The sequence below is a fragment of the Cervus elaphus genome, chromosome 11 (genome assembly GCF_910594005.1).
Source record: "Cervus elaphus chromosome 11, mCerEla1.1, whole genome shotgun sequence".
Taxonomy (NCBI): Eukaryota; Metazoa; Chordata; class Mammalia; order Artiodactyla; family Cervidae; genus Cervus; species Cervus elaphus.
In genome coordinates, this window is record NC_057825.1 from 11,994,566 (window position 1) to 12,008,028 (window position 13,463).

Below are 13,463 nucleotides of genomic sequence, written 5' to 3' on the forward strand. Positions count from 1 at the left end.
ATGCAAATAGAAGTCAAAAGAAAGCTGGAGTAACAATACTCATATCAGACAAAATAGAATTTAAAATAAAGACTCTTACAAGAGACAAGGCAGGACACTACATAATGATCAAGGGATGAATCCAAAAAGAAGATATAACCATTTTAAATATTTGTGCACCAAACATAGGAACACCTCAATATATAAGACAAACACTAACAGACATAAAAGGGGAAATCGACTGTAACAATAACTGTGGTGGAGTTTAACACCCTACCTACAGCAATGGACAAATCATCCAGACAGAAAATTCATACGGAAACAGAAGCTTTTAATGATACATTAGGCCAGATAGACTTAATTGATATTTATAGACATTCCATCCAAAAGCTGCAGAATATAGTTTCTTCTCAAGTGCTCACAGAACATTCTCCAGGATAGATAACATCTTAGGTCACAAACTAAGCCTTGGGAAAAAAATTTTTTTTAAATTTATTTTACTATAAAGCCTCAGTAAATTTAATAAAATTGAAATCGTATCAAGCATGACCACAACCCTGTGAGATTAGAAATCAGGTTTAAGGCTTCCCTTGTGGCTCAGCTGGTAAAGAATCGGCCTGCAATATGGGAGATCTGGGTTCGATCCCTGGGTTGGGAAGATCCCCTGGAGAAGGGAACTGGGGTATTCAGTATTCAATACTCCAGTATTCTGACCTGGAGAATTCCATGGACTGTATAGCCCAGGGGGTAAGAAAGAGTCGGACACGACTGAGCGACTGTCACACTTGCATAGGAAAAAAAAAGACCTGTGAAAAACACAAACACATGGAGGCTGAACAGCATGCTACTAGACAACCAGTGGATCCCTGAAGACATCAGAGAGGACATTTAAAAAATGCTTAGAAACAAATGGTAATGAAAACACCACCCAAAACCTGTGGGATGCAGCAGAAGCAGTTCTAAGAGGGAAGTGTATAGCAATACAGTTCCACCAAAAAAAAAAAAAGGAAAATCTTGAACAACCTAGGGTTATACCTAAAGCAGCTGGAGAAAGAAAAACAAAAAGCCCTCAAAGTTAATAGAAGGAAAGGAATCATAAAGATCAGAGCAGAAATAAATGAAATGGAAAAGAAGAAAACGATAGCAACAATCAGTGAAACTAAACACTGTTTCTTTGAGACGATAAATAAAATTAATAAACCTTTAGCCAGACTCATCAAGAATAAAAGGCAAAGGACTCAAATCAGTAAAACTAGAAATGAAAAAAATTACAGTTGACACTGCAGAAATACAAAGGATCGTAAGAGACTACTACCAATAAAATGGACTACCTGGAAGAAAGGGACAAACCTTCCAAGACTAAACCAGGAAGAAATAGAAAATATGAGTAGTCTAATCACAAGTAATGAAATTGAAACTGTGATTAAAAATCTTCCAACAAGCAGAAGTCTGGGACCCGATGGCTCCACAGGTAAATCCTATCAAATATTTCAGTTCAGTTCAGTCGCTCAGTCGTGTCCGACTCTTTGCGACCCCATGAATCGCAGCACGCCAGGCCTCCCTGTCCATCACCAACTCCCGGAGTTTACTCAAACTCATGTCCATCGAGTCGGTGATGCCATCCAGCCATCTCATCCTCTGTCATCCCCTTCTCCTCCTGCCCCCAATCCTTCCCAGCATCAGGGTCTTCTCCAATGAGTCAGCTCTTCACATGAGGTGGCCAAAGTATCAGAGTTTCAGCTTCAGCATCAGTCCTTTCAGTAAATATTTATTTAGAGAAAAGCTAATACCTTCTCTAACTTCTGGAAAATTACAGAAGGAGGGACACTCCCAGGCTTACTCTGCAAGGCCACCATCAATCACCCTGATACCCAAACCAGACAAAGATATCACAAAAAAAGAAAATTACCGGCCAATATCACCAAGAAACACAGATGCAAAAATCCTCCACAAAATATTAGCAAACCACCAATGCACCATGATCAAGTGGAATTTATCCCAGAGATGCAAGAATTCTTCAATACATGCAAATCAGTTAAGTGATACACCATAATAACAGACTGAAAAATAAAAACCATATGACCATCTCAATAGATGCAGAAAAAGCTTTTTACAAAATTCAACACACGTTTATGATAAAAACTCTCCAGAAAGAGGGCATAAAAGGAACCTACCTACCTTAAAGGCCATATAAGACAAACCCACAGCAACCATCGTTCTCAGTGGGGAAAAGTTGAAAGCGTTTCTTAAGATCAGAAACAAGACAAGGGTATCCACTCTCATCACTCTTATTCAACATAGTTTTGGAAGTCCTACCGTGGCAATCAGAGAAGAAAAAGTAATCTTAAAAAGGAACCCAACTGGAAAAGAAGTAGTAAAACTGTCACTGTTTGCAGATGGCACGATACTATACATAGAGAATCCTAAAGATGCCACCAGAAAACTACTAGAGCTAATCAATCAATTTGGTAAAGTTGCAGGATAAAAAATTAATACACAGAAATCTCTTGCATCCCTATACACTAACAGGATCAGAAAGAGAAATTAAGGCGACAACCCCATTTATCATTGCAACAAAAAGAATAAAAGACCTAGGAATAAACCTACCTAAGGAGGCAAAAGACTGTACCTAGAAAACTTAAGACGCTGATGAAAGAAGTCAAAGATGACACAAATGGAGAGATATACCATGTTCTTGGATTAGAAGACTCAATATTATGAAAAAGACTCTTCTACCCAAAGCAATCTATAGATTCAGTGCAATCCCTATCAAATGACCTGTGGCATTTTCCACAGAATAAGAACAAAATTTTTTACAATTTGTATGGAAACAAAAGAGATCCCAAATAGCCAAAGTGATCTGGAGAAAGAAAAATGGAGCTAGAGGAATGAGGCTCCCTGACTTCAGACCTTACTACAAAGCTACAGTAATCAAGGCAGCATGATACTGGAACAAAAGCAGAATTATAGATCAATGGAGCAGGATAGAAAGCTCAGAGGTAAACCCATACTCCTGTGGTCACCTAGTCTATGACATCGGGGGCAAGGAAATACAGGGGGTAAAAGACAGTCTTTCGAATAAGTGATGCTGGGAAAACTGGACAGCTTCATGTTAAAGAATGTGTTAGAACACTCCCTAACACCATACACAAAAATAAACTCAAAATGGATTAAAGACCTAAATATAATGCTGGACACTCTTAGAGGAAAACATAGGCAGGGCACTCTTCGGCACTCTTTGACATAAATCACAGCAAGATCTTTTTTTGACCCACCTCCTAGAATAATGTAAATGAAAATAAAAATAAACAAATGGGACCGAATTAAACTTAAAAGCTTTTGCACAGCAAAGGAAATCATAAACAAGATTAAAAGACCACCCTCAGAATGGGGGGAAATGTTTGCAAATAAAGCAGCTGATAAGGGATTTATCTTCAAAATATACAAACAGTTTATGCAGCTAAGTATTAAAAAACCAAACAGCCCAATAGAAAAAAATAGGCTGAAGACCTAAATAGACATTTCTCCAAAGAAGACATTAAGATGGCCAACAAACACATGAAAAGATGCTCAGCATCACTAATTATTAGAGAAATGAATGACAATCAAATCAAATGAATGCCAATGAGGTATCACCTCATACTGGTCAGAATAACCATCGTCTGAAAATCTACAGGGATTTCCCTGGTGGTCCAGTGGCTAAGACTCCTTGCTCCCAGTGCAGGGGACCTGGGTTTGATCCCTGGTCAGGGAACTAGATCCTGCTTGCTGCAACTAAGACCCAGTACAGCTGAATAAATGAAATATTTTTTAAAAAAATCTACACGCAGTAGATGCTGGAGAGGTTGTGGAGAAAGGGAAATTCTCCCACACTGTTGTTGGGAATGTAAGTTGGTATAGCCACCATGGAGAACAGTATGTGCTCGGTCGTGTTCAATTCTTTGCGGCCCCATGAACTGTAGCCCACCAGGTACTTCTGTCTGTGGAATTTTCCAGGCAAGAATACTGGAGCGGGCTGCCATTTCCTGCTTCAGGGGATAGTTCTGACCCAGGGATTGAACCCATGTCTCTTGCATCTTCTGCGTTGGCAGATGGATTCATTACCACTAGCGCCACCTGGGAAACCCATGGACAACAGTATGGAGTTTCATTAAAATACTAAAAATAGAACTACCATATGACCCAGCAATTCCATTCTTGGGCATATACCCAGAGGAAGCCATACTTGAAAAAGATACATGCACCCCAGTGTTCATTGTAGCACTATTTACAATAGCCAGGACATGAAAACAACCCAAATGTCCATCAGCAGAGGTATAGATGAAGATGTCATACATGTATACAGTGGAATATTGCTCAGCCATAAAAAGGAGTGAAATTGTGTCATTTGCAGAGACGTGAATGGATCTAGATACTTATTTCATGCAGAGTGAAATAAGTCAGAAAGAAAAACAAATATGTAATATTGCTTGTATGTGAAATCTAGAAAAATGGTACAGATGAACTTATTTGTAAAGCAGAAATAGAGACACAGTTGTAGAGAACAAACATCTGGATACCAATGCAGGGAAGGGAGGGTGAGATGAACTGGGTGATTGGGGTTGATAACTATACACTCTCTGCAGAAGGTAGATAACTAATGAGAACCTACTGCACAGGGACCTGACTCAGTGCTCTGTGTGACCTAAACGGGACGGAACATAAAAAATAGGGGCTATGTGTATACATACAACTGATTCACTTGCTAACTCACACAACATTGTAAAGCAACCATAATACTCCAATAAAAATTAATTTAAAAATACAAATAAAAAACTTTGTATACTATTGCCCAAAAATAAATAAATAAAGCTGAGCCAGAGGAATAATTGGTTAAAGACATAGAGTGAAATTGCAGTTCAAAATTTGTTGATCATGTTGGTCATAGAGAACTCACTGAATAAAGTTCCTTTTTTTTTTTTTTCTGCTTTGTGGAAATTATTTATCTTCTCTACTCTGCAGTCCTGCTTCCTTATTTAATTGTTCATGATGTTAGAGTCACTACTTTGTTTCAAACAGTAATAAAGTGAAAAATTATAAGAAATTAAAATCTAAAAAAATGATGTAAAAACGCCAGAAAGACACAAAAGTGAGTTTGAAGGAGCAAAGGATTTCCACTGGTCATATCTGGGACAATCTGAGCATCAGAACAAATAATGATACCAAAGGATTATAACCCATTGAATAAAACAGGAGACCTTGTGTGCATACTAATATAAATAAGTAAATAGATAAATTAAAAGGGGAATGTGTTATTTAGACAAAGTATTGCTTCACAAAGTGCTTACTCAACACAGAGGGAGAATGAGTGATCTTACAGAGGAGACATCAGATGAATTAATCAAATGATTAAAGTGAGCCTCAGCAGAAATGGGATAAATTGAAATCTGAATCAGTAGAAAACATCAGACAAGTGAGCATTATTGTACAAAGTGATTGGTTTCACTGTCAAGTTCTTACAAATGTAGGAACTGTTCTGACTGATGGAAACTAGAGTCGCAGCAACTGAAGGCAGCACTTGTTTCTGAACTGGATTATTTTGCTACTAAAGACATTATTGGCACAATTGGCAACATTTGGTAGGACCTGAGGATTAGATGATAATGTTGTTTCAGTGTTAATTTCCTGATTGTGGTTATGTAGGAGAATATCCTTGGTGTTTATGGATGACAGGGCATAATATTGGTAATCCACCCTCAAATAGAAAGTAAAGATTTTCTTTTTTTTCGTAGTGTCCTAAAATTCTTCTGTTTGAGATTGTTTCAAAGCAAAATTAAACTTGTGTGCCTGCACATGTTCATTCCTACCCTCTGAGAAATTTGAGTAATTTATGAATTCAGATTGAAAACATGATTTTAATCTGGGCTTATCCTCTTTTTCCTCTCCTTTAAATTCACTAATAAAGACAGCTGTGAACAGCAGCGAGGGCTCTGGGTTTGAACACAGAAAACCTGTTGTTAGCTTCTGGCTGTGCAGTTCCCAGCTGGCTGATGTGAGCCAAGTTGCTTTACCCTTCGGAGCCTTGGTTTTCAGTCTGTAAAGTGAGGTAGTTGTGAGGCTGAAAGCAGCTACCAAATGGGTACAAATGTAAGTTTATTACTATTTCATCAGCGTAGGGATTTCCGCAGGGTGGGAGAAATAGCTTTGGGATGATTCTGTAAGCAATGTTCTTTTGAGCATTTTAAAGGTGAATCTGTTTTCAATCGAATAATTTGTACTGCTTTATGTTTCATCCTGTGGCTCGATTTCACTAATTAAAATGCACAGCCACCATCCTCTATTGCATGCTGTTGTAGTAGTTCATTTTTAACTTTCCATAATTGGAGGCTGCTGTGTGTATCTGGTGAACACTCAATAAAATTAATTGAGGGTAATGATGATAAAGACAAGATCTATAGTGTCATCGTTATTTCTCCCTACCACCCCCGCCCTGTAAGCTGGGATTGTTTGCATTTAAAAGTTGTTGCTATGGAGTTGAGAGGATAGATTTGCTGAGAGCTTATGGTATATGATCCATAAAAGGCGGTCATGGTAGGTGTCTCACTGAGTAGAAAATGTCAAACTTGGTGTGGGAGGATCTATTTGGTTCTTTTATTGAGCCATAAGCACTGTCTTTTGTCCAACTCTACTTGAATATCAAACCTATTTCTGTTGTGGGGCCAGCACCTCCCCAGCCCCCTCAGTCATGAGGGCCCATAGTTCACTGTGTGCCCAGACCTCCCTGCAGGTCTCTGACTAAGGGCTCAGTCTTGCCTTTGTTACTTAAGCCTTTTATTTCTTTCAGGAGAGTCAGTGGAATGAGCTTCTCGAAACTCTGTACAAACTTCCTATCCCTGACCCAGGAGTGTCTGTTCATCTCAGCGTGGTAAGTGGGGGCAGAATATTAGCAATCACTGAGAACCATTCCATTATTAACAATAAGAAAAAGTCAAATGAGATTGTCTTTTTGTCATATGTACCTTCCCCACCCCCAAATACTCTGAGATCTCAAGACAGGCCAGGGAGTTGTATTTCTTTCTTTCTCTAGGATTTCATGAGAGAGGGTTCCCAAATGCCCCCATGCTCCTCTCTTCCTGGCTGTCACTCCATCACTAGCATCTCCTGGATGACAGGTGCTGGGCTTGGAATGGGACAGCCGACCCTTGCCTCCTCAACCCCTGTCCTGGGGCTCCCTGCCTCATGCTTCGCCCCCTCCACCGTGCCCCCGCATAACACTGCTGTGTCTGTGCCTTTGCTGAAGCCCATCCTGCTTCCCCAGACCTTCAATACCACCTTTCCCCTGTTTAACACAGGGTAACCCATACTCATCCTTCAGAACTCAACTCAAATTTTTATTCCAGCGAAATCCCCCCCTCACACCCCTGAAAGCTTAGGTAAGGTTTTCTTTTTTTGTCCCAAGCATCTTGTACACTTTGCAGTACTTAGTCACAACACTTTGGAACAACCTGTTTTCCTGTCTCCCCCACTGGACTGAACGCCCACTCTTGAGGATGGGAATGGAGTCTGCCTAGCACAATTCCTGGCCAGATTGTTTCCTTGAACTCTCTTATAGACCACGTGCTTATAGACCTCTCACATAGACCACGTGCTATGTGGTCTGGGTAGAAAAGCCTCTGGATTATAAATTGGGAGATTTCAACCCCCAAGTCATAGTTTTGCCAATGACCTGAGTGATCTTAATCAAAACCTTTAACCTCATGGACCTCAATTTCCTCATCTATCAGATAAGGTGTCAGATAAGAAGGCGTTTTTTCTTTCTTTCTTTTTTTTTTTTTTGCATATTTTAGTTACTGCAATTCTCTGGGTCAAATGCTAGTCACGACCTTCTTCAGAATTCTCAGATGGACACTCTGGCCAGCTATTGATCATCCAGGGGCTATTTTCCCCAATGTTGTGGGGTCTGAATGTTTAAAAAGTTTTGTCTTTCAGCTTCACTAGAAGCAGGTACAGTGTTGATAGTCAGTGGTAATTATCTCAGTATTTGCCCTCTTAAAGAAAATGAACATGGAGAGGTTTTTTATGATGATCACATTGAAAGCAATATTACTGCCAATAACTAATAATACATCTACTATATACCAAGTTCATAATTTATGCCAAGTATGTATCTCTAATGTTTAAAACAACTCTGAAAATAGATATTGGCCTTCTTATTTCATAGTTAAGACTTAGAGAGGAAAAGATACTTGCCCATCCAAGGTCGTATGGTTAATCAGTGAGATTGGGGCTTTTAAACCCAAGCCTATGTTTTTTCCCACTAGGCCATGAATGTTGAAAGAAAGGAAGGAAAGAAGGAACTGGTAGAGGCTTTTGCTCATTGTAATGGAGCAGAGGAGGAAAAGAAGTCTTTTCCAAGAAATATTGTGTAAGGAAGAATATCTGAAAAAGATGAAGAAATGAGCTTTAAACCTGCCCCACTCCTTGCTGCATAGCTAAGCAACCTTGCCTTTGTCTCTGTCCCTTTTCCTAAGCAGCTTGATCTCACTACTTCAGTCTGTAATGACATCTGACAGGTAGCTGGGGAGTAGCCGGGCTGGGTCACCAGCTGCTGGGGAGGAAGGGCCTCTCCTTCCCCTGAGTGGCTGCCAGGCCTCAAGGACAAGCCATTGCCAGGGCAGGAAGAACTGTTGGAAGGTGCAGCTGTTTCATGCCAGTGGTTTCTAGGAATGTTTCTGACCTCCTCTGGTCTCAGCATTTCATGGGCGATGGAGCAAGACAGAATCTCAAAGGACAGCCTGGGGACTACTTGGTTTTGGGATTGCATGGACCCACTATTTACAATCTGTTGCATTTGTAAAGGCAGATATTTTCTTTTTCCTGTTCACAAGGAATTCCTCTCTATGTGTTTCATTTCTGAAGAGTTAGTCTCATCTAGATTATAAAGCCTGAAAAGATGATAAAATGACAGTCTTGGACTTTTTGTCTTTAGTCACAAGAGAGTGTTTCTATGTGTCTGCTGTAGGTGATTGAGAAAAATTGGAATATAAACTAACAATTGAGAATGGTGATAATAATTTTCTATTAAAATACCATTGATGGAATGCTAGATACGTCACATATAAAACATTTATTCTTCACAACAGTTGTTCTGAACAGTTCCCATTTACAGGTTAAAAAAAAAAATAGCTTCTGAGCTATTAAGTGGAATTGCCTATGATCACATAACTATTAAGTGGCTGATTCTGCAGTTCCAGTCCTTTCTCCCTCACTGTGCTAATCCTTATTCAGTGACTTCATCACCATGTGGACTGCCATTACTGAACATTTCCTGGGACTGCCTTCTGGCATTTGGTATAAAATTTGGTATCTCATGGCGTCGAATTTAACCTTGTATTTTACTTTTACTATTTTAATCTTTGTTCTTGAGTTGACTTAATTAATTTCCCATAATGAATATGCTACATGATCTCTACTGTATTACTTTTATTATTATTATTATTTTTAATTGAAGGATAATTTCTTTATTGTGTTGGTTTTTACCAAATATCAACATGAATCAGACATAGGTTTACCTATGTCCCCTCTATTGTAATCCTTAATTTATAATGTTTTGACACAAAGACACAGATTTTGGTATGATGCACTACAAAGGGTGTTTTCTTAAGTTATCTTTTAATTGTTGCTTTTTACTTTTTAGTTTATTTAATTCAAATAGCTTTAGCTATAATTTGCTCATAAAAAGCACAGGTATAACAATCGTTATCATGGAAAGAACATAGCTCTAGTTATGCAAACCTGGTTTCAGTCCTAGTTCTGTCACCAACTGGCTGTATGACCTTAAGTCACTTTACTTCTCTAAGCCTTAATTTACCCATTTGTAATATGGAGATAATTCCTTAACTTTTCCTATGGAAATTAGAGATACTGTTTATAAAGTAACTGGTGGTACTTTATACATGGAAGGTAAGGCCTTCCGTGTAGCAGATGTTCGTAAATATCTGCCAAATGTTAGAAAAATAGCTTATAATGTTATTGTTGGCCTTTTTGTTATTGGAAGCCTTTGATTTTAGGAAGCCTGTGCAACTCATTTTTCCAGAGACTTACTTATTTTGTAGTTATCCAAGAATGGGGGGTGGGAACTTCCTGAAATGTCACTTGGGGGTCTAGGTTTGAACTTAGGCCATGGCTAAACTGACATTCTCTGTATGTGACCTTTCCTGGCCTTTGCACAATCCCTTCTTTAATTGGCCAGCACCAAGCTCCTTCCATTCCTGCTTGCCATTGTTCTCTGAGTCTTTAGTAGCACGGAGGAGGTGTCATCAGTTCATCCTATTTTCATTTAACTCAGAGACACATGCTTGTTACATGCATGGAGATGTCTCCTTAAAAGTTCTCTGAACAGGTCAGGGTTTCAACTCCACTGTTTCAGCTCCCTTCACTGGAATTTGCGCTGGAAGTCAGGAGGCTTACTTGGAGAGCACGCATAGTTGAGAGACATTCTCCACTGTTAGCCATCTAGTGTCTCAGTGCAGCAGTCCCTCCACTGGAGCTGTCCTTAACATCGCTTGGGCCTTTGGGACAGATTTGGCCTACAGTTTATAGATGAGTATAATCTCAGATGCTGAAATTAAGTTGCAGGTTTGGTTGGTAAAGACCATTCATGAGTAAACCTAGTGATATTTGGTCCCTAGAGCCCACATGCCTCAATGAACAATAAATTATGAAGTCTGCAGCTTTCATGTGTTCAGTAGCCTGAAAATGTCATGTGAGAAATTAGCCTTTAACTTCTTTGAACTGTTCTTTTGTATTTCCCAAAGATGTTCCTCTCCCATGGAAAAGAACTCCATCTACCAAATGGTGATTTAATGTATCTGGCTTTAATCCAGTATTATCCAAAGAAAATATTCCTTAGACTATTCTCTATGAGTGAAATGCTTATTTCTTTAGTTGAGTGAGGAATTATCTTCATATCATTTACCTGTTTTCTGAATAATGTGCTTGTTGCATACTTTTACAAGAATAAATGCCTTTTGTTTTTCTTTCCAGCATTCTTATTTTACTGTGCCTGATACCAGAGAACTTCCCAGCATCCCTGAGAATGTAAGTACTTGGGCAGATGTGAATTAAATTTTTATTCTTCATTTTTTACTAATTTTCAAGGAAAATAAAGGGATATATTTTCCTACTATAAAAATAATACATTATAAAAGCAAAACCATATAGAGAATATTTGAAAAATATAGAAGTATGAAGACAAGGAATAATCATTATTCATACTTTGCAAAGTACTCACCTATTAACATATTGGTGTCTCATTGTAGTCTTTTTAGAATGTATTATTTACATAGTTAGAATTACCTCTTATTATATAATGGCATTTTGCCATTTCATTCATAATCATTTTTTTTGACTGCATAATATTCAATTTGCTGTGTCATTTACTTAGCTATTTCCTTGCTGTTGTGAATTGAGTTGGTTTTACTTTTTCTTGTAAATAAAATACTTTTATATAAAGAACTTCTCATATGAAGATTTCTTTATTAGGGTATATATACTGAAGTAGAATTGTGCTCCTACTACATTTTTTTATTCACTTTTAAGAAAGTAAAGGATTTTTGGATAAAAGTGTGAGGACCCCCACCCCCGTCTCTTAAAAACTTAGCAGTGAACTTGAGCCTGAGACAGCAGAGGGTAATATCTGCCCCCTGAACAAGCTGAATCACATATCTAGTCTAGTCTTAAGACATATTTCAAAATATTTTACTTGAACTGTACATAGTACTATGTAGAGTTAAATACAGAACCACCACCACGAAGGCACTTGATTACTTTTTTAAGTTGTGGCAAAATATACATAACATAAAACTTACTGTTTTAATCCTTTTTTAATCCTCTTTTAAATGTATAATTTCATTGGTGAACACATTTACATTATTGTGCAAGTGTCACCAACATCTATATCCAGAATTTTTTCATCGTTCCCAGCTGAAGCCAACTCTTTAAACAATTCATTTCCCTTCTCCTTCCATCACCTGGCAACCACTATTCTGACTGTATGAATTTGGCTATTCTAGACACCTCATTTAAGGAGAATCATATAATGTTTGTCCTTTTGTGTTTGGTTTATTTCACTTAGCATAATGCATTTGTAGCTCATCCATGCTGTAGCGTGTCAGAATTTCCTTCTTTTTTAAGGCTGAATAATATTTCAAGAAGTGGTAGAATTAGAATTCAAACATTAATCTTTTTGATACCAGAAAATGAATTCTCATATACTTTGCTACCCTTTGAGCCCATAATTTAACCTTTTATCTCCCTCAAAATTTCATTGAAATGACAGAAGAACTATAAAATTAAGGAGAAAAATGTCCACTTAATGGCAGAAGAAGCCACCAGGAACTAGAAAATTTGAAGAATTTCTGCAATTTAAAGGAGATGATTATTGAGCAGTCAATAAGGTATAGACAGTGAAGAAAACCCCCTAAACTGGAAAAGTCTCATAGAAAGAGCAGAAACCAGGGATGTGATCTGGAACATTTATAAAAATTGATTATGTGCTAGATTGCACTGATGAATTCAAAATAGGAAAACTGAGATTTTCATAGGCCACTGTCTTTTATTACAATGAAATAAAACTAGAAATTAAATATTCATCTACTTGAAGGAATGGTTGAGTCACAGAGGAGAAAACATTGAAATTGGCTATTATTTAGATATTAATGATCATATCAAAATCTTTCCTTTTGGACCAGTCAGTTTTCTCTTGCCAATAGTGTAAGCTTTATTACTGGTGTTCTGGAAGCTGAGTGGGGTGGTAGCTTATAGGATATGAACATTTAGCATGTATACTTTAAGCACCCCTCCTATTTTTGTTTAATTATTTATCCCCTGTCCTCAGCTATACCTAGTGTCCCCAAGTCTTTCTGGTTACCAGAAAGTAAACATTTATTTCTCAGGAAGGGTGCCAAAATGCTAGTTGACTAGCTGAGTGAGCTGGGAGAGGAGAGTCTTGGGATTGAATACTCTTATTTTTATTGGCACCCTTCCCTCAGCCTTTAGAGGTGCTGGATGTCTCCAATTCCTGAACTTTTCTGGAGTTCTGTGATGTGAGTTGGGCTGGATGCTTGCTGTCCTCTTCCCTGGTCCCAGCCTTTTCTGGGCTGCCAACTCAGTCTTCTCTAGTTTCTCAACCTTGACTGATACTCTTGATACCCTGGACCAGATCATTCTTTGCTGTTTAGGGTTGTCTTGTATGTTGCAGGGTGTTCAGCAGCATCCCTGGGCTCTGTCCACTGTAAGATGGTACCACCATCCCCAGCTGTGACAACTAAGAATGTCTCCAGACACTGCTAAAAGTTCACTGGGGGTGAATGACCCAGGTTGAGAACCATTTCTTTAGTAACATCTGGCTTCCAAAAAATTTGACATCTCTCTTCCATTACTCTCTTTTCTCCTGTTCTTTGAGGTTTATGCCTTTCAAAATTATATCATTGTGACTTTTCCTG

General features: G+C 38.3%; 1 protein-coding gene across 8 annotated transcripts in view; it reads left to right on the forward strand.

Annotated features, from left to right (window-relative positions):
* The window catches only part of DENND1A (DENN domain containing 1A), a 523,231-nt gene that overhangs the window by 256,056 nt on the left and 253,712 nt on the right, over positions 1 to 13,463 (forward strand). For all 8 annotated transcript variants that reach the window (XM_043916893.1, XM_043916896.1, XM_043916894.1 and 5 more), the window contains 2 exons: positions 6,803 to 6,883; positions 11,005 to 11,058. In XM_043916893.1, coding sequence (XP_043772828.1) covers positions 6,803 to 6,883; positions 11,005 to 11,058 — 135 coding nt within the window. The remainder of the gene's footprint in view (positions 1 to 6,802; positions 6,884 to 11,004; positions 11,059 to 13,463) is intronic.